At 41.3% G+C, this 22247-nt stretch overlaps 2 protein-coding genes across 2 annotated transcripts; both read left to right on the top strand.

Moving 5' to 3' along the window:
• Positions 1-1757: 1757 nt before the first annotated feature.
• LOC133924599 (exosome complex component RRP4 homolog) lies at positions 1758-7762 on the top strand. Its single transcript, XM_062370207.1, has 7 exons — positions 1758-2044; positions 2136-2237; positions 2950-2995; positions 3509-3598; positions 4000-4065; positions 5716-5784; positions 7009-7762. The coding sequence occupies exons 1-7, from the start codon at positions 1884-1886 to the stop codon at positions 7438-7440; spliced, it is 966 nt and encodes a 321-aa protein (XP_062226191.1). The 5' UTR covers positions 1758-1883; the 3' UTR covers positions 7441-7762.
• A 3060-nt stretch (positions 7763-10822) lies between these two features.
• Positions 10823-21209, top strand: LOC133924597 (uncharacterized). The gene is made up of 14 exons (XM_062370206.1): positions 10823-11026; positions 11715-12032; positions 12946-13184; positions 13599-13755; positions 14567-14644; positions 14998-15069; positions 15557-15676; positions 17249-17413; positions 17756-18281; positions 18359-18515; positions 18645-18754; positions 19240-19352; positions 20056-20419; positions 20613-21209. The coding sequence occupies exons 2-14, from the start codon at positions 11715-11717 to the stop codon at positions 20930-20932; spliced, it is 2739 nt and encodes a 912-aa protein (XP_062226190.1). The 5' UTR covers positions 10823-11026; the 3' UTR covers positions 20933-21209.
• The last annotated feature ends 1038 nt before the right edge of the window (positions 21210-22247 follow it).

The following is a 22247-nucleotide window of genomic DNA, read 5'->3' as shown; positions in this document are numbered from 1 at the left end:
CACAAAATCATATGCCTAGTGCACTATGAATTAATTATAAGTATTATAAAAAAATAAAAAGAAAGAAAAATGTAGGGCCACGCTCCCTTAATAACAAGTCTTCAGTGGTGATTGGTTGCTTGTATAAATGAATCCTAGTTTGGTGGATGCGTATAATTTTAGAGAGAAACATGTTTGGTTGTCTGTTCAAACGGATACAAATGTATAGCTGCAGCCTGACATAGGAGGGAAGCTCGATTCGAGTTTCCCTCCGTGGTCTAGCCCGACAGATGTAGGCTGCCGCATTTATATATGTAGGTGGCTTTACTTATCAATATCATAAAATCACCTTCATATGAGAAAAAAAATCAGAATATCAGCTCTTATATCCGTTCATGCGACGTTAAATTCAGTCAAACAAATAGAAACTTAGCTCTGCCTGTCCAGACTGATACAATCAATCAAACACTCTTCTTTTCGATAAATATAACTCCACTTAAACTACTTCACCCTAACCTGTGTATATGACCTATACGGACAACAACATATATAAGCAATCAATCACATCTAAATAGGACCGTCCTATATGATAGTAACTTAAGATCATCCTCCATATCGGGAACTCCTGACTCCATCACTCCATACTCGTTGGCTGTTGATTTAGTTCGAGCAAGTTTTTTTCTAGTGCTGTTTGGATACTGGGATATAGGAGGTGGGAAAGAAAAATGAAGGAGGTGGAAATCTTTTCCCATGTCTGGTTTGGAGGATTAGGAAATGAAAAGGGAGAATGAATGAGATATAAGGCCCTCAATTTCTACTAGAAGGGATGGGTTATGAAGGGGATATACACTCTTCTCTGTATCGAGTTAACGTGCAAAATAAATAAAAAAATATATATACTAGTATTCTTATCCAGAACTAGTTTTTTTATATCTCAGTCTGTATCTTTATTCCTACTGTGCATCCAAACATCATCTTATATTTTGAATAATTGCTCAACTATCACTTAAAAAATAATAATTACTGTTAAATATAACATATGAGCCATCTTGATCTATATATGTACGACAGAATTAAAGATGATCAACTGGGTCGGTCCGAGATACGGCACTGTAGGCACGATTCAGACATAGTACGGCCCGATGGTAGGTGGGTCGGACTGGCACGACACAACTAGCCAGGCCGTGCCTAGGTCGACACCTCGGCACGGTACGGTCCGGTTTAGACGGGTCGGCACGCGTCAGCACGCCGTCCAGCCTGCCCCGTCCTCGGCCTCCCCGCTCGGCCGCCGTGCCACCCTGCCCCCGGCCTCCCCGCTCCGCCCTCGCCTCCCCGCTCAACCGCCTTGCCCCCCACTGTGCCGCCCCGCCGCCTCGCTTTGCCCCACCGTTGTGCCGCCCCGCCGCCCGATCGCCCTGCCCCCAACCTCCCCGCCCCACCGCCGGGCCGTCCCGCTGTTGTGCCGCCTCGTCCCCAGCCTCCCTACCCCACCGCTCGACCACCTCGCCCCCGACCTCCCCGCCCTATTGCCCGGCCACCCCGCTCCGCTCTGCCACTGCGCCCTTGGCCTCCTTGCCCCGCCTCACCACCAGTCGTGTTCGCTGGGTCACCGGACCGACCGTGCTGCAACAATGCTCGAGCCGACCTGACCCGATACAATAACAAATAGACCGTGCTATAAGCCGAAGACTCGGCACATGGATCAATACGGCACGACCCTAGCCGGACCAGCCCCATTTGCCCATCTCTGGACAGAATGATAAATAGCGATTGCCACCTCCTCGGAGTGGAAAAAACGGAATGCCCTAGGTTTTTTGCCCGCTCCGCTATCCTTCCTCAGCTCCGTCGGTTGCGCTCCGGCCGCTCCCCTCATCCTCTGGTGCTCTCGAGACGGCGTGCTGGCCATGAGGGACCTCCATCTCTCGCTGAACCAGACCCAGCGGGTCCGCCTCGAGTCCGCGTTCCACGAGCTCCAGGCCCTCGCCCCCGCCGCCAACGCGTCCGCCGCCGCCGCCGTCACCGTCGCGGACACCATCCCCGTCAATCACGAGGACAACATCCTCAAGTACAGACCCGCCCTTTGCCTCCTCTGTTCTCCCCCGGTTTTTATCCGTTCGTGTGTGGTTGATGGACTGATGCGGGCGTGCCTGGTGCAGGGGGCACGGGACGTCGGACCAGGACGGGGAGGTGGTGGCGACGCTGTGCGGGCTGGTGGAGCGGGTCAACAAACTGGTCTACGTGCGTACGCTCAGGGCAAGGTACTGGCTCGCTGCTGCATTGTTCGTCTCCATTGGTGTCCCTGTTGGGTAGCTCTGGCAACAGGGGAATTCCATCTGGGTATTTACCTTTGGGACTGACTTCTATTACCTGAGAAATTTTTGTTGTTGTGATACTGGACCGAGTGGTAGATTGATTGTATTGATGGTGAGGGGTTGTGTAAGGTCAATTTAGCATGTGGAAAGTAAGGTTTTGTGATTCGTTGTTAAGGTCGTCTGGGTGAACTATTTACTATTGTAGTCTCATTGTGAGATGTGGTGTTATCTTGGGTTCGGGTAGGTTTGTCGAGTGCACTGAACTAAACTTTGGACTTGATTGTTGTTTGTCCATTAGAACTGATAGCATGGTTTATTATAACTTACAGGAATTCATTTTAAAATTTTCACAGTCATAGAAATGATGTGCTTTGAGTTGCTTCTGCAATGAATTCTGCTACCCAAAGAGTCAAATACAATATACCAGGTGTTTGTTTGATTATAAATTAGTTTCTAAATTCATGTGTTTGGTCAATCAGATTACAAGTGTCATGCTTTTGTTTGTTGGTGCGGGGAAAGTATGGTTCACTTAATCCTATTAGACATAACTATTGTTCCTTATGCATTTATTTGCAAAATAATGAATTCAGAACTGGGATTGTGGAATATGGATTAATTCACTAAGCTTATTCCAGTTTGTTCTCCTTGACCTTTTCAGGTATAAGCCAGAGGTTGGTGATATCATAGTTGGCCGTGTCATCGAGGTGTGTAAATTTATGCTTTTCTTTTCAGTGCTTGGACTTTCTTCTCATATTTATAGCATGGGTTGTCCTGGGGATTATGTTGCATACCTGAATGTAATAAAATGTCTCACTATTTCAATCATGAGGATGCTCTATACTTCAAGGACTTAAAAATGATGAGCATGAACCTGTGAGAATATTGTTGATTGTAGTTAAAGCATGCAGATATGGGAATCCATTTAGCCAGATCCTGATAGAATATGCATAAATTTAGCTCTTTTGCCTTCATTTTTTAAGTTTGTAGCTTCAACTAATTCGTAGGTGTGTAATGACTAATGATATTTACTTTTGGATACATGTGCATTTGATGACCAGTGTGTAGGCAAATCTGGTTATTAAGTCATATTCGCCACCCAGGGAGCACTTGACATTATTTACTTTTATGTTCCTGCTAGTTCAATATCCATGCAAACAATATACAGTACTAAACTTCAGGCCAATATCAATTACTTTGTTGACTTTTTATTTCTCTAGATTGCTCCTAAGCGCTGGAGGTTGGAGATAAATTTTAGCCAAGATGCTGTTTTGATGCTTTCTTCTATGAATTTACCTGATGGTATTCAGGTATGTTTTTCTGCATCCCCCAAAACTTGTGGGACAGCAGACAGCCAATCACAGGGACATATTTTGATATACTTCTTTATCTGGAGGATAAATTGTGCTAAGCACCATGTCAGCAGAAACTTCAACATGCATAAGAAAATTTTAACCACAACACAATCTCTCCCATTGATATGTATAACGCATTAGACACAAAGAAATCATTCTATTTCCTTGTTTGCTGAAAATTATGTACTGCAGCTACTCTTTTGGAGTGAAACTGTGTACGGTGTTGCTTTAGATTGTAAGTTTTATTGGTGTCTTGTTCAAACAGCTTAATAATTGCTATCCTTTGTTCAGTACTATTTTCACTACTGTTTCTTCTCCAATAGTCCAATTACTTATTTTTTCACTCCCTCTGTCAGAGAAGGAGAACTGCTGTTGATGAACTTAATATGCGGAGTATCTTTGAAGAAAATGATGTTATCTGTGTAAGTACAATACTTGCCCTCTTTCTTTGAAGGTATAAGAACTAGTTCGTCGTTTTGGAGTTGGAATGGATACTCATTCATCCTTTGTCTAGTTCTTTCAAATCTATTTTTACCAATGGTGTTATGTTGACACATTGTTGCTTGTATACCTATCATGCCAGTAGCAACAACCAACAAAAATGCATGGGCATCGCTAACTTTTGGTCATTGTTGTCTGTTGTTGCACCTTTTTTTAATCAAATGACTAATTAGTCCTGTAGCACCTCCTGCTACATTTGTTTGCTGTCTTGAGGCTGATTGTATTTTGAGGCATCATTCTTACTTCTCTTTTGCAAATATTATTCTGTTGTTAATTCAGAGGCTTCTGCACAGCTTCAAGGGCTGCTGAAACAGCCTTTACACTGTTACACCACTATCACACATAGTCTGGCTATGTTTCATTTTCTGTGTTAACGGATTTTTTACCTTTGGTGATGAATTGACGATATTCCCTTACACGAGATTGCAGTAGGGCTATTTTTTTTCCATATTCGGGGGGCATTTTTTGACTTGTCAAAATTTTGTTCCTTTATAACTTCAATTCCGAGTTAACAGTACTTTACACGGTACACCAATAGTCAGTTGGGACACTAATGCCTGGATCCTGCCATTGTCTTCACTCCAGCTGTCTTGTAAAGAATGAAATGAAGCACGCTCTAATTACTTTAGTACCAGACCACAGTTAGCACTTCTTCTCTCAATACATCTTTGATCTTTCATCTTTGTAAACCATGTTGACACTCTTAAGTCCAAATACACTAATTAGATTCAATGAAAAAAGCATGTCTAATCAGCTGATAAAGGAAGGGCCATATGTGAAGAGTGTTTTGCCTGAAGTGGCCAAATCATTCTGATTTTATTGACTATAAGTATGCTGAACAATCCATGAACAGATTGTTGAATGAAGAATAAGTTCCAGTATTTCCGAACAATCCATAGTAAGTGTGTTGTGATTTTAAATATTGACTTCTCCTCGGATCCAGTGAATATTCTACTAGTGTACTTCATTTTAGTGCGGCCTAGTTTTGTAGTGTTGGAAATTTTGGTCTGCACTTTCTACTATACTTAGGGTCTGTCTGGTTCATATACTAACCTTGCCACCATTTGCCACAATTTTTTGCCACACTCGCCTAAGGTTAGTCAATCAAAATCTTTGCCACACTTTGGCAAGGCTAAGGGAATCTTGCTACACTTTTTTGAGTCATTGACGCGTGGGACCATAGCAGCATAAAGAGAATCTTGCCACAATTGTGGCTACGAACCAAACATATGTCTAAGTTGGTCAAACCTGACTAACCTTAGGTGTGGCAAACCGTGGCAAGTTCTGGCTATGAACCAAACATGCCCTTAGTTTTCATAGAAGCAACACATTTTGTCCTCTTAAACAAAAGGACTATTCGATTAGACTTTTTGGTGCTCTGGTCACCTTTCTTTCCTCATGTTCACAAGTGTCCATTTTCCTCAGTATCCTTCCTTAATTTTACTCCTCTCCCAGGGAACTTCTTAGGCTTCTATCTTGTTATAGTTTGATTCCCCATTTTATTTTATCTTTTCACTGCATTAGAATTTTTTAAAATGAGCTGCTGCTGCTTTGTGTAATACAATTACCAGGCTGAAGTTCGTGGTTTCCAGCATGATGGATCTCTGCACCTACAAGCAAGAAGTCAAAAGTATGGAAAGGTACGTACCAGACCAACTACTCTGCCAGCTATAATTATCGTGCAGTTCCGAACCAGTTTAGATAACACTGTCTATAGTACTGTATCCATTATTGGCCTGTTCCTTTTAAATGCCTCCAATGTAGTTTTGGCACTATCCTTATTGTCCATACCTGGCTACAACAACAACAAAAGCAAAAACAACAAAAAAACCTTTGTCCCAAGCAAGCTGGGGTAGGCAGAGATGAAACCCAGAATATTCAACTAAAAAGATGATGGGAAAACAATAATAATAAAGATATTAGTAATAGTAAAAAGTAAGTAATAACGGTACAAGGAGACTGATGCATAAATTATAGTTTTGGCACGTGGATAGCCCGGTCCCAACTAGGGGTGAAAACGGGCTGGATTTTTCCTGCCCGAACCAATTTAGATGCTAATCGGATCTCGGATATCGGATCGGATCTCGGATAGTTGTATCGGATATCGTATTCGGATGTAGGGAGCCAATATGTCGGATATCGGATATATCCGAAAACTATCCGACAACTATTCGAGCATATATTTCGGAGCTTGTAGCTTTTTTATACGGAGTCGGATGGAGATGATCTTTATATAAAAATTGTAGCTCTCGACAAGATCTACAAGTTTGTAATTGATACTTTTTTCATTTGAAGTCAATAACATGTTTAAATAATTAATAGTAGCTTCAGCTAGTATATTGAGCACTTGTAACTTCTCCAATTTCGCTCTAACATAACTCCTTCCATTGGAGTATATTGTTGATGTGCTTGTTGGACCTCTAATGTAGTTGAGTTTTGGATACGTGGAATGGTCGAATAACCATAACATATGCGATATATATGGTTGTTGATTTTACTCAATATCCGAATAAATATTGTCCATACCTGACTGATGGAAAGAATTCAGTCCTCATTTTTTAGTGAGACAGATCTGTAATAGGGCTGCCCATGTCCCTTGCAATGCTGGCTCTTTAATTTGAGTGCAAAACTGGGTCAATGTAGATCATTCGGTGCAATAATGCAAGGCAGACTCATTGATATTTCATAGATGTACCCTAGTCTTCATACCTCCTAGTTTTCCTCATGTTGATAATAACTTAAGTAGGTATATGATTTGTATGTTACTGCTGTAGTTAAACTCTTGTCTTCCCAAAATTTTGACATTGCTTACTGAGACAACGTTTGGCTGTTACTGATTGTTCCAAGGGGTTTTATTGCCGCAGCTTGAGAGGGGTCAATTGCTCACAGTACCTGCTTACTTGGTAAAACGACGGAAACAGCATTTCCATCATCTCGAGCAATATGATGTCGATTTGATTCTTGGATGCAACGGATTCATCTGGGTAGGTGAGCATGTTGTGGTGGGTGAAAAGACTAATACGACTGGAGATCAGCAGAAGTCGAGCACTGAAGTAGAGAATTTCACCCCATTAGAAACGAGGAAGCATATTTGCCGGCTTGCCAACGCAGTACGCCTCCTTTCAGCCCTAGGGTTCACTTTGACTATCGAACTGATAATTGATACTGCAGAAGCAAGTGCATCATCAAATGTTGAGATAAATGACATGCTTGGGGCTGAATTTTATGTTCTGACCGCGGAGAGAGAAGCCAAGCGTCGAGCTGATCTGTTGAAAAAGAAGAGTGGGTCAAGGTAAGTAGGTAACACATGTTGATTATGTCTGACTGATTTGCCAAGAACAGTGCCTGCTCTGTAACAGTGCCTGATCTCTACTACATCAGCTAGAGAAAATACATAATCGCTAATCAGTGCCATAATCGCCCAACTTTGTGCTGTGCATGCATTTGATGATGGTGCCGGAAATGCCAAAATACTAGGATCTGGTCTAGCAGATCTTTAATCCACTATTGTTAACTCACTGTTCTGATGTCTATTTGCCGTGTTTTTTTTTATGGAATGTAACAGTTAGGTGAATCTTTTTTTGTTGAAATCAGCAGTGTGAACTGGAAATTGGTTTTCATATCATTGTGCGAAAATGTTGCTCCGGGAATCCCTAACAAGTTATTTGCCTCTTTTAAAGCTGTGAATTGATATGACAGGCTATTCTTTCTGTTGTGGCCATCACTTACTGGCGCGCAAATGTTAATTCAGGGATCATATCCTGGGTTGTGCTTGGCTTAGTAAGTACTATCGACTTGCAAGAACTCTTTCTAGGTTTATAAAGAAGGAATTGTTGGAAGGACGTTCAGCTGTTAGCATACCGAGTCTACAGGCGCCACAAGGACGTTCTGTTGTGCACGATCTCCAACGCCGCGTCACCAGTGCATGCGCAGGATGTTCTGTTGTGCAATGTGCATGATCTCCATCAAGGCCGCGCTGCGTCGCCAGTGTATGGGCAAGTCTCGGCTGAAATTTGCTGCATAGCTTCATGAGTTCTTGTACTATATAAACATAGAGCTTGATCATAATGAAACATCATCGATTACTTGAGTTTATCTCTCTATCAGTAGCCTTCATCCCAGAGCTCTAATTCCTTCCCCACCATGACGGACGGCTCTTCTTTCTCATCTGCTTTGGGCACTCCCTCCCCTGCACTGTCATGCCCCTCTCCCATGCCATACACATCGTCAACATCAATTCATTTGTTTCCTTTACCCCCGATCTCCAATCCAACAACTACACAAAATGGTGCACTCTCTTGGTTGTGCTAGGCCGACTCAATCTAAGCGACAGCATTAACGAACATGAGTCACGCCATGATGATCCCGATTGGGTTTGGGAAAACCTGATTGTCCTCATGTGGCTATATGCCACGGTCTCTGATAAGCTTTTCGACATGGTCATGAAGCCTTTTGCCACTGGCTACGACACTTGGAACCACCTTAAGACCATATTCTCTGGGAACAAGAAGTCGCACCAGTCACCTCGAAGTCAAGTTCCATGCCCTCAGCCAAGGGGATCTCTCCACCTCTGCTTACTGCCACAAGTTGCAGATGCTCGTTAACGCCCTCGCTGGTTGTGACCAACCTGTCAGCCAGTGATCCATTGTTCACCAATTGATTCGGGGTCTTAGCCCCAAATTTGTCGTCCTTAAGATGCTGCTGCTGCTCCTTCTCTCGTTCCCAACCTTCATGCAGGCTCGTGATTACCTCACCCTCGAGGCGACCTTCATTTTTACTTGAGTTTATCTCTCATACATGAATTCTTTCAGTGCCCTACCCGGATTGTACTCTCTCGTGTCCATAGGACTCAATGTCCTCCCCAGCTCTGGGTTGCCTTTGGATATAGGGATTGGAGGTTGAGATAGTGACTGAAATAAGGGGTGAGGTAATCATGACCCTCGATCTTTTCCTCCAACTAAAATATCTCACATCTTGATGTGTTACATTTTTTGCGATTTCATCTTGATGCGCTACTAAGTTCGTGTGTATTGTAGTTCAAAAAAAATCCGTGCATATTCCATTATTTTAAGTTAAATGATGTACAAAAATTAATTTACCGCACTAGAACAATACAGATGAAAATATATCTAGACTATTAAATCTCCATATGTCATCTTCCCCTTCCTCTCGCTACGGCACAAGGCCACGACCCAATTGATGCCTCCCTATCGCCTTCTTCGTATTGGCTTCCCAACCATAGTCCCGAAGCCCCAAATCATCACGGAAGACTCTCCGCACAACTAACTCTCTTCCAACCTCCTTGTAAAGCACGCTACCTCGAGGGAATTATCCTCTCATCCTCACCATTGTCGTCCACTCGTTTTCTCACTTATATTGATCCGGCATCAAGCGTAGATTCATCCATACTTGAATTGACTGCCTGTTCTGCTAGTAAGGAAGCCCTAGTTTGCTTGGATGGATTGTTTAGTTTCGTAGTATCTTTACTTCACTACGAGCAATGTAATCCAACTCTTCTTTGTTGTTGGGTTGGGTACTCTAATTTATCCAATTTGTTTCTTTTGGGGTGGGGTACTAATAGCAGTTTATTTTCCAATTTTTTGGGGTTAACTTAACCTAATTTTCCACGTAAGTCTGCTCTTGGGTAATATAATTCAGAAAGTACATCCAATTTTTTACGCTACGATAGTGAAGAGTAAGAGGAGAGATTAGATGAATATGTGAAGTCAGTGTGTGCAGTTCGTATGGAGTATAAATACTTAATATTTGCAATTTCAGGCTATCATTAGTTGCGTTGTTTATATGAATTAACTCATAATGACAAAGTTAACTTCATGGTTTCTAGACTGGTCAGTCTAGCGGATCAGGACTAAAATTTACCAATGATGGAGGATTCGGTCTATATTACTTCTTCCGGTAAAAAATACGTTACTTATTGGAAATGACATGATCTCCGATGCTTATATTTGACCACTATTTTCTTTTACAATATGTGTATAGATTTCAAAAAATTTATAAGATTATGAAAATATTTTTCAAAATAAATATATATATATAATTTCTGAGATAAACATTTTAAAATTTTAACTAGATATTATCCAAAACATAAGTATTTATGACTGTAGTGAATGATATCCAAAGTAAAATCTCGGTGTCAGTGCTCTCAATCACCACGTCTAGGGATAGTAATTTATCCTGATTACACGTTTATCCATAGATAAATACTCGAATAAGATAGGGTATGAATAACAAATGGTACACATGAGTATGTTTGTGATTAAAATATACTACCCGAAGGGTAAATATGTACGGATATGGATAAAACATACCTATACCCGTGAAATACATATATTCGTCATATAAATATCTCATTTCAAACCCTAACATTCTACATTATATAAATATCCCACCCCGACCACCCTGCCTTGCCGCCGCCGCCACCCCACGTCGCACCGCCCTGTCTCGCCGTTATCGCCCCTTGCCTTCACGGGTAAACAGATATACCTATAAGTAACGAGTACATACGGGTAACAGGTTTGAAATCGACTCTTCACACATATACGTTCATAAATACAGACCTGCATAAATATACCCATATATAGATAAAAAACTAACAAATACAAATATAGATAAGTACGAACCGTGTACCCACCGTAACCGATTGCCATCCCTAACAGCCAAAGTAAAATATTGTCGCTGATCACCACGCGTTGCCCATCCACCGGCCGGCGCTTTCCTTCTAGGCTTCTGCCTTCTACCGTCCGCACGCGTCGCCCATCCACCGGCCGGCGCTCTCGGTGCTTCTGCCTTCCGCACGCGTCGCTCTTGGCGAGGCCAAGCAAGGCGGCGCCCTTCGTCTACGGCAGCTCCTCCATCGCAACAGTAAGTCAGCGCTCCGATGGTTTTCTCCCTCGCCGTCGCTTCGCTCCCCGGGGAGGGGTGGGGGGGGGGGGGTTGCGCCGCCGGCCGCCAGAGCTCGCCGGGGTGGTAGATCCGCGACTCCTTAGGCTGACTTTGTGGGGCCCACAGCACAATTACAGCATTGGGACTTGGTTTATGTTGGGGACGATCCAGTTGTGACATTGTGAACCACGGATCTGGGTAAAACTGTGCTTGAAACTTAATGGGTAAATCGCAACACATGGACATGATACGTATATGGTATATCTGATTGTACTGTTTGGGTTTTGATTTATGGCAAAGAGAGGGAAGTTTACACCAATTCATTTCTTACATTAGTAGTTTTTAATGATCTGGAATGCTGAGGAGCGTCTGATTCATATTGTATTTTACCCCGATTCATGGGAAACTTCTAATTTGGTAACATGGGCTTTTTTTTTTTACCGAAATTGGTAGCATGGACTTAAAATAGTTATCTTGTTGTAATGAAATAGTTCAATTTAATTCATTTGGCCTAAAATAGTAAAATGTCAACAGAAAAGTAAACAGTGTTTTTACTCATTTCTATAAGAAAGTACTACAGAAAACATTCCAGCTAATTGTTGATTAGTTTTCTATTTGTAGTAGTACTTGTGAAGATAATTTTTTTTGTTTGCACGTTTTGAACCAGATGAACAGAATGCCTCGAGGGCGAGGTTCTTCTGTGTCAACCCATGAGAAGCCTAAAGTTGATGAAGCAGTCGATTCAGACGAGAACAACCACAAGCATAGGAGGGGCGCTTATTTGTTACTGGGATTGTTGATAGTTTTCCTTCATGGATCCTGGTCTGTTTATCGTATCCAGTTCGCAAACCTTCCTTTGCCCCTAGATGCTGAGCAGGCTGGCAAGCGGGGGTTCTCGGAAGCTTCTGCGCTTGAGCATGTTAAGTATTTGACAGGCTTGGGTCCTCATCCAGTTGGTTCAGACTCCCTCGATCTTGCCGTCCAGGTGTTCATTCATGCTGCTTACTTTCACAGTTTTAACACTTGAGTCTTCTAGTTTCATTGTTGATGCCAAGTATTACACTATCCTTGATGCAATTGGGCGCACACACACACACACACACACACACACACACACCCACACGCGCACGCTCACGCGCACACGCGCACACACGCGCGCGCACACACACACACACACATATTAATGTTAGATTATTTTGCATCATTCACAACAGTAAGGGTAAAACATTTCACTTATCTGGCTAGGTCAAACAATTTACTTTTGGTCAGTACATGGAATCCATGTTTCAAGATTTGTCTGAGACGCTGGATGTGGTAGTACCACATGGCAAATCCATTAAAGTACTTTCAAGTGATATCAATCCACCTCTTACAATTGAAAACTTTTGCTAACTTGTATTTATATTCAGCTCCCTGCAAATATAACCTAGCAATTTCTATGCGCAAGCATGACATATTGGTGGATGTTCAAAGAACTTTCGTTTTACTAAGTTTGGATATTAACTAACATAGATGCTTCGGCATAATTGTTAAAGACACTAAATAGAGTTCTCCCCGCAGCTCAGCACAACACAGCAGGACCAAATTGACCCCACATTTATAATTCATCTGCCGTACAATTGTGATTGCCATTGCAACGTACAGCTACTAGATAAGTAGTGACAGCTAAATTACCGTGAACTTCTGATAAGAAAACACAATTTGAAGTTAGGATCCACCTAATTAATTCTTCCTGTCTCTATGTTTTAATTGTTTTATTTACTGTTTTCTTTCTTACATCACAGTGGTGTTATGGATACACCATATTATAACATGATAAATAACATTATTAAAACTGAGCACTTTTCTGGAACATTTCCTTTGGTTGTACTATCCATTTTGACATGCCCATGCAATAGTATGTATATGCAGTAGCAGAAAAAATAAAGAAGACAGCTCATTGGGAGGTTGATGTTCAATTGGAGCTGTTTCACACAGATATTGGTGCAAATCGTATATCTAATGGTCTTTTCAAGGGAAAAACTCTCTTATATTCAGACCTAAAGCATGTGCTATTGAGAGTTGTTCCAAAATATTTACCGGAAGCCGAGGAAAATTTGATTCTGGTTTCTTCGCATATCGACACTGTTTCCACAACGTAAGGCTCAATACCCTCTTCATTAAACATACGGATGAAGGATTTTTTACTAGAAAAATGGTTGCCAAACATTAACTCGATAAGGAATGTTGGTGTGAGTTCAAGAGGGAGTATTATTTAGTGAACATATACTTACGTTATGTTTTGAAGGAACCATACAAATGATGTTGTATGATTGACAGTGCTATGTTTTGTTTGCCTGGTCATTCGGTTGAGCAGGATACCACTAGTAATTTAGATAGCTATTCATATAGGGCATTGTGGTAATAGTAAAGCATCATTACTTAGTTTTGTTTGTACATTAGTTGTTTTACTGGTACAACTTGTAAGTTGTAGCAACTTTCACATTTATTTTTCTTTTGTCCATTTTGTTTTTTTTTTTGATAAAATAAATATACACTTATGCTTTTTCAGAGAAGGAGCCGGAGATTGCAGTTCATGTGTGGGAGTCATGTTAGAGCTTGCACGGGGAGTGGCTCAGTCGGCACATGGGTTTAAGAGTGGTGTCCTGTTTTTATTCAACACAGGAGAAGAAGAGGGTCTTGATGGCGCCCATAGTTTTATAACTCAGGTCAGTATCTTTAAACTTCATACATATGCCATAACTAGTGCCTGAGCTATTGCCTGTGCAGTCCAGGTCTATTAACCATGTGTCGAACCTGCAAATCAGATTAACCTGGTCTATTTTATATCTTTATCGATGGAGTCAAGTAGATTAATTAATTGGAAGAAGAAACAAGGATGTATAATTCGTTACCTGCAAGTATAGAATTAACTGCTATTTGTATATATCAGCAGCAGTCATTCTCTTATAACAGTTGGTTGAATACCAGACCTCAACAAATTGCACTGTGCATGGGCAAAAACTGACTTCTGATTGTTAACAATAGAACAGCTGCATGTTTGGCGAACTCCTCACCATGATAATGTCCCACTCAATCCATGAATGCAGTTCTATAGGATTTGGTGTTCGTGCATGAGTTTTTTTTTTTTTGGCACGGGAATGCGGGGAGGTGTCTACATTAGTAGCTGTTAGGATTATCCTCTATTAGTTCAGCAAAAGGTGCAGCAGTAGGAACATATCGGGTCAAGCATTAAGAGGAATTGAATCACCTTGGTTTTTAATAACAGGCTGTTAGCTTGCCTCAAAACCTGCATTACCTACTTTCTTTCTCTTTCTGCTCTCCAGCTTGTTCACTAAAGTGGTCCCTTTTCCATCTGTTAATGTTCTAAAACAAACCCCTGCATGGCACATTGTAAACTGTAATAGAATCTGTCAATTGTACTTCTGTTATAAACATGTGATTTCGAAAGACGTTTGTCACGCTATCACTACGCATGCTATGCGCAACTTCCTAATCCCAATGTTTATTTTTATGCAGCACCACTGGAGAAATTCAGTATATTTTGCTGTTGATTTGGAAGCTATGGGTATCAGTGGCAAATCCACTCTTTTTCAGGTCTGTTTCTAATCCTATAATATTCCCCATTTGGATGTATAGATTATATTTGTACCTACATTTGTATCAAAGCTGTGAGCTCCTGATTTTAAAATTTTACTTTGTTCCTGACTCTAGTAAAAAGTTTACTTGGGCAAATCTGGAACTAAGGTTCAGTTGGATTTGCATCTAAGAAAAAAAAAAAAGCACAAAGGTGACTGGGGCAACTTTGGCTTTACTTGAATTTTAGGCACCAAAAAAAAGTTTGTCATTTGTCATTTTGAATAATTACCATTCCCTTTTGCCCTACTTGTAATAAAAAAGAGAATTGCAAACTTACTTAGCCTAAGTTGTTAATTTTTTTCCTATGACAGGGTACCGACCATTGGGCCTTGGAGAGCTTTGCAGCTGTAGCCAAATACCCATCTGCTCAGATAGCTTCACAGGTAGCACATCTCTCTGAACAGTTCCCTTAGCCTCTGCAGTTCATGTTTATAAATAATCTTGCTCTAGAAGTTTGAGTGCTGTTTCTCTTCCTAGTTATTGTAACACCAGCCGATGCCCTAAAAAAACTGTATTTACTGGCCAGCAGCAGGAAATATAACCAAATAAAGTTTTTTGTTGCAACGAGTGTGTAGTCATGCTTCAGTTTCACCAAAATCAAGGGCCCAGAGCATGTGTTAATTTTTTTTTGTGTGTTGTTTGGTTTTAGAAACAATGTATTGAACTAGCCTTCCCATTTTAATTAGGAAACATATAGGATTGTTTCTCAGCCCCTCACACCCACTTATTTGGTGTTCAAAATGAGCTGGGTGGGTGGGGGGGTATTCTGTTGCTTGAGTGAAAGAACTTGGTTTCAGATCTGTCATTTTAGTTCTCCACAATAGATATCTCGGTCGTCTTCCTTGCAGATTGACATTTTTGTAATTGCAGGATGTTTTTCGTTCTGGAGCAATAAAATCTGCTACAGATTTTCAAATATATCAGGAAGTTGCTGGTCTTCCTGGACTTGATTTTGCATATACAGATACAACATCTGTGTATCACACAAAGGTTTGTTCTCTTAGCTATATATATTCTTCTTATCGTTATTAATGCCAGACTTATCTAGTTTTGATCTTTCCATAAATAGATCAACATGGTTATGAACTTCCATAGACAAGGTTCTGGAGAAAAGTTCTGTCCATCCAATCCATTGATAACTCTTTGTGTATTTACGATTTTTGAGAATTATATATTGATGTTTAATGACGCAGTCTCAGTCAATGTGTCATGGGTCAATCTTAGATTACCCTGAACCCAAGCAGCGCCACCTCGCCAGCGAATGGTGGCTGCACCACTAGGGCAGGCAGGGGTAGGAGAAGGTAGACTGGGAATAGATATGTTTACTTCTTGCTTCCTTAAATGACGATGTGCCTTCCCATCTTTATAGACCAGACGGATACAGCCCTAACAAACAATATCTAATTGATCTTATCTAAAGCTGAACTGAAAGGCAACAAACTAACAAACTGAGCTACTCTTATCTCTATCTAAACTTACTAAACCTATCCCATGTTGAACGTGAGGGGCAAGGCTGGCTCACGGCCAGGGCCCATCGGACCTGCACGTGACACAATGGACCAGCTTTTCTATCTATTTTGTTTGACGAACTACAATACTAGCACTTTAAACTGAAAGATTTTATGTTCCAAACCAAAAGTATCTGCTTGGAAGGACACAAGTATAAGAGGAAATGCTTAACAAAGTGGAAAGTGATTGTGGATGACGTTTACTTCATAATTATCTAACTGATTTCTCTACATGGAGTACAGACCTGAACTGTTTAATTCTAGAAGATTTATGATATGGCAGGGTTGGGTGCAGATCAAGGATCGAGGATAAGTCACTTTCCTTTGATCGATCGGCCATGCTGCCACCGAAGCTCTGAGGCCTTGTTGAGAGAGAGGGAGGCTAGAGACTTTTGTGATTATTCTTCGCCTGAGCAAGGCTTGTAGATGCGTTTCCTTTTAAATGCACAGCATACAACCAACGAACAAACCAAATCAAGTAAGGGCATCTTATCTCTGACAAAGAGCTAACAAACCGAAATAGCAAAGCATCTTATCCCTACACAATTGACTAACAAACTATGTGTTCCTAGGAGCGCTAGGCTCAGCCTGTTTTGCCTCATGCATTGCTGCTACTGCCAGCAGATGCAGACTCTGACTCCTGTTGCTGCTGCCTCACCAGGCGGCCATTGCCCTCAGGCCACAGGACCCAAGGCCCATAACATGTTTTTTTCCTCGAACACACGGGAGAACTGTGTGTCATTTCATTAAAGATGGAATAAATGGTTTACAAATACAAATAGTCACACAACACCATACCATACTTAGCCATATATGCAACCATTTGATTCTTGGTGATATCTTATTATTACTTGGATGCCCTGAGACTATAATTTCATGTGGCTCTTGTGCTCAGAACCGTGTAATAGATTTGGTTTGAAACATGACCTCTGTTGATATTGGTAAAAATAATATAAGGTCTAAAGGTCAAACGAATATTTGTTAGTCCACTTTTAGTTGAATCCTAAACATTTGAACTTCTGATTTGTTATTGTTGCTGTTATCTTCTGTGCAGAATGACAAGATGAAGCTTCTGAAACCAGGGTCTCTTCAGCACATTGGAGATAACATGATTGCTTTCCTACTCCACACTGCAGCATCGCCAAAATTTTTGAAAGATGCACAACAACAAAAGCAAGAAAACACAGAGCAGAATAAAGCTGTTTTTTTCGACATTCTGGTATTGCAGTAAATTCTCTTCTCTTTGTCTGGTGCTGCCAATGTGTCATGAAATCTCTGTTTTTTCTCACTAAGCTTAATCAATCACATTCATATCTTTTGATTTCAAAGTTCTGTACGAAAAAAGGGTTGCCGTTTCATACTGGTCATTGCACTGTTACTATCTTAACATTTCAGATTTAATTAGCTAGTATTTGAGATCATAGAGGGCTACTGGAAAATTTTGGAGGGCAACCTTTATCACCAATATTAGCTGAAACAGCACACCTTTTTCAGATTAACTGAGGTTGGTATTGCAGTCAACTGAATTTTCTCTTTCCACTTGTATGTAACAACTTTGCAGGGCAAGTACATGGTGGTCTATCAACAGCGACTTGCTATCATCTTTCACAACTCAATCATATTGCAGTCGCTTCTGATATGGGGAACATCATTGCTTATGGGTGGACGCCCTGGGCTTGTGTCCTTTGGAATATCATGTTTGGGCATTATTCTAATGTGGATATTTTCTATCTGCTTATCAGTTGTGGTAGCATTTGCTCTGCCCCATATATGTTTGTTTCCTATTCCATATGTTGCAAATCCATGGTTAATTATTGGTTTATTTGGTTCACCTGCACTGCTTGGAGCATTTATTGGTCAGCATATTGGATTTATTCTCCTGAAGAGGCATCTTCGATGTGTGTATTCTAGAACAAAACCAGGCCTAGCTTATAACACGATGGAGTATGTTATTGACCTGGAAGCCGAGAGGTGGATTTTTAAATCTGGTTTTGTCCAATGGCTAATAGTTCTAATACTGGGAACCTATTTCAAGGTTGGATCATCATATATAGCACTCATCTGGCTTGTTTCGCCTGCTTTTGCATGTAAGTTTCTGGCACTGTCTGAATATGTTAATAGCTCGATATCATCATGAGGATCCATGGCTTTGTTTTCTTTGTAGATGGTTTTTTGGAAGCTACTCTATCTCCTGTACGGTTACCTAAACAGCTTAAAGTTGTCACATTGGTTATGGGTTTGGCTGCACCAGTTGTATCCTCTGCTGGTTTGGTTGTTCGCATGGCTGATGTAATTGTTGGAAGTGTTGTACGTGTTGACAGGTAATATGTATCATCTATCTTGTTAATCATTGCTGTTCTATGAACATGAAGTCTGTTAATTCGGAGTAGCTTATCGGTCAATCTAAAGCAACCAAGCTTTTGTTAACCTCACTCTGCATTAATATGCAGGAACCCTGGCGGATTACCAGACTGGCTTGGAAATGTAATAGTCTCTGTTGCCATTGCTGTCGTCGTTTGTTTCACATTTGTGTATCTTCTTTCATACGTTCATATCTCAGGTAAACCATGACATGCTAAATATATAGTCACATTTGCTTCCCTGTTGAAGTAATACCAATATTGATATTTGTAATCTTGTTTCATTTCATTTCTGCCTTTCTTCTGACATATAGAATGAAAGAGGTGTGGTTTATCTGCTAGCCTTGTATGACATTTGTAGTTTTGTTCTTCGCTTAATTTAGTAATGTATGAGCATTTGAACTACCAGCAGAAACTTGTGTTCTCGAGCATGCACCTATTGATATAAGAGTGTAGTGCATATATGTTACTGATGTCTGTGAAACAACCATATAGTGGTGCATTTCCCGGTATTCTTCACTTGTCAGACGAAGGTTCCTACTTTTTCTGTCCGACATCCGCTGTACTCTGAGACATCTGATGATGCTTGAAATTCTTACACTTCTCCACATTTCTTAGCTTTATATGCATCTACCTTTTCAGTTACATTCTCAAAAGCTGATATACTGTATTATGCTTTCTTTAGGTGATAAAAGGACTCTTGGTTTGCTGTTATGCACAGTATTTGGTCTTTCACTTGCACTGGTGTCAAGTGGCATTGTGCCAGCATTTACTGAGGACGTTGCTCGATCTGTAAATGTAATCACTTTTTTATGCTACCATTATGCTGCATTGCTTCTCGTTGGGTTTATCTCGAAATTAGTTTATGACCAGGGGAGTCTGCATCCCCATTTGTGAAAAGTGCATGTTATGCAATGTTTCAAAATTACCAAAACAATTTGTGGATGTAGGACCCATTACGCAAACTTGCAAAATTTCAATATCAAATTTGTCCCTGGTACCAAAAGCCAAAAGGAGTCCTCATCAATATTTTTTTTTGGTATTTTTGGAACAGTGCTACTTGCACTTTTCGCAAATGGGTTCTCCAGCTTCCCTTGGCACCATACCCTCACTCCATCTCAAAATTGGTTATCGTGTGATTCAATGCAATGAGCAATTGAGTACAAATTCATGCGATTCGAATAGCTTGTCATTTTTATCTGTATAAACCGAGGATGTTTTTTTTTTAAATCAATCATAAAATACTGCAAGTTTTTTTGTATCATCATTAATTCACATGATGACTCTTTTCGATGGACGAGTTGGAAGTAATGTGTGGTTCCAATGATCCATTTATTGGAATAATCTCGATGACATTACCTTTTGTCGGATATTTGTATTCCTGAATACATAATGTTTGTCTTTTCGAATCCTCCGTGCCTGGATTTGCCAAAATATTTAGTCAAGATGAGATTATTATAATACTTAACTGATGATAATAACTTGATTTGCCTCTGCTCAGGTTGTACATGTGGTGGATACTACCGGAATAAATGATGGAAATAGAGAATCATTATCGTATATTTCTTTATTTTCCAATACACCTGGAAAGTTAACAAAGGAATTAGTGGACCTTGGAGATGAAGAGTTCTCTTGCGGAAGGAATATGACTATTGATTTTGTAACATTTACAATGAAGTATGGTTGTTGGAGTTACCAAGACAGCAGTACTGGATGGAGCAAGTCCGAAGTTCCGGTGCTTCTTGTGGAAAGTGATTCAGTTACTTATGGTGCTCGACAGACAGTAATAGCAGTTGATACCAAGTCATCTACACGTTGGTCGCTCGGAATCAATAAACAGGAAATCAACGACTTCACAATTCAAGGTGAGTTGAACCATTAAATAGATATAAATAATTTTGAAGTATGTTTAGCTTGAAAATTATGCAAGTTCATAACTAGTGAGTTCATTTCTTCAGCGTGTGAGCTAGTTCTGACAAAGAGCAATACATGCTTGAAAGTATGACCGTAGATGATGACCATCTCACATTATTTGACCTTTTCATTTGTTGTGTTCAGTGGATTCGGAGAAATTGGTCCTACCCGGTGATAAGAGTGAGGTGGATGGATGGCATACTATCCAGTTTGCAGGGGGCAAAAATTCGCCAACAAAATTCCAGCTAACTCTTTTCTGGTCAAGTAACGCTACCCATGCATCTGCAACAGGAGCTAAAGATGCAGATCTTCCTTTCTTAGTAAAACTAAGAACAGATGTGAATAGAGTTACACCGAAGGTTGCAAAGGTTCTTGAGAAGCTTCCACGGTGGTGTACACCATTCGGCAAGTCCACTTCTCCTTACACACTAGCTTTCTTGACGGCCCTTCGTGTCAACATTTAGGTGGTAAAATTTGTTCCCTAGACTTAGGTATTCACATAGCGTTCATTCCTGTATTTAGCTATGCATATTAGATTACCATCCAAAGATAGCATTTACAGCCCTCACAATGTACTACGTTCACAAAAGCTGCCACAAGTCAACAGAACTGCGAAAAAAAATAAGCTTCAAAACGTACAAAAAGTACAGGATAGTCCGTGTTCAAACCTGTAAACTTACAGTTTGGTGTGAAAACCTTCGAATGGAATAATGATCGTAATAAGGAAGGATGGTTTCTGTATTTTCTATTTGTTCGTGTTCCACTCGGTTTCTAAATTCCAACATGAGTTTGGCTCCAGAAAGGACTTCATGAAACGATGTGCCCGTTTTCTTTTGTTTGCCTCCAGAGCATAGTGACGGTCAGCGATAGGCCACGCTAAGCTACCTACCTAATCGATGATGAGTCCTTTACCTTCCCACCAACCCATCGCGGCGGTAAATTGACCGCCATTTTCTACCTCATTCTGGATTGCCCCTTCCGTCTCTAACCAATAGAATAAATTGATGATTTGCTACTAAAAATGGATCATTTTATTATAATGTTATTCATGTCAATGAAATATGAAATTATCCAAGTCAATAATCATGGATCAGAGTAGCAAATAAGTAAAACACTTCTTAACGGTGGCAAAAAAAAATCAATTTGGCTCTCACCAGTCACCAATGTACACCTAAAGTGAAGTCCTGTGTGGAGGTACTCCTCGGAGAAACACCTGCCAGACAAACCGCCGAACGGAGGACGCGTCCATCATGCGCGCGCACGAGCAGAGTCCCAACGCCCAAGGCCGTTCGTGCGCGCGCGGGCATAGATATTTCCATTCCGGCCGCTCGCGCGTCCAACCGAGGTGGAGGGGCCGCAAAAACAAAGCCGGAAATGGCACCACCACCACCACACTAGCCGCTAGGGCTAGGCCCTCTCCGGGAACTCCGAGCCGCGGTCAGAGTCCCTCCCCGGCACGGGAGCCAGTCCCGCCGGGTTTCCCTGGCCGAAGTGGCTGCCTACCCGCCCCGGTCAAACGATCGTGACAAGAGATTGGCTACGTGCAGGAGGCATCGGGATCAGCGACGCCTTCTTCGCAGCGCGGGCTCGCCTGTCTCCTGGTGGCTTGTTTTGTTGCTGCGAGGCACTGAAAGCAAAGCAAAGCAGAGCAGAGCAGAACAGAGCAGAGCACAGGAGCCCGGCCACTAGCTGGGTTTTCTTTCTATACATTTGGCCGTGCCGTGCGTCGCTGTGCCGGTGCGCGCGCATGGAGAGCAGGAGATCAAACCGAGAGCTGCA

The sequence above is a fragment of the Phragmites australis genome, chromosome 7 (assembly GCF_958298935.1).
Source record: "Phragmites australis chromosome 7, lpPhrAust1.1, whole genome shotgun sequence".
In the NCBI taxonomy this organism is placed as follows: Eukaryota; Viridiplantae; Streptophyta; class Magnoliopsida; order Poales; family Poaceae; genus Phragmites; species Phragmites australis.
Note: the sequence above shows the minus strand (reverse complement) of the source record. Positions and strands in the feature narration are given on the sequence as shown.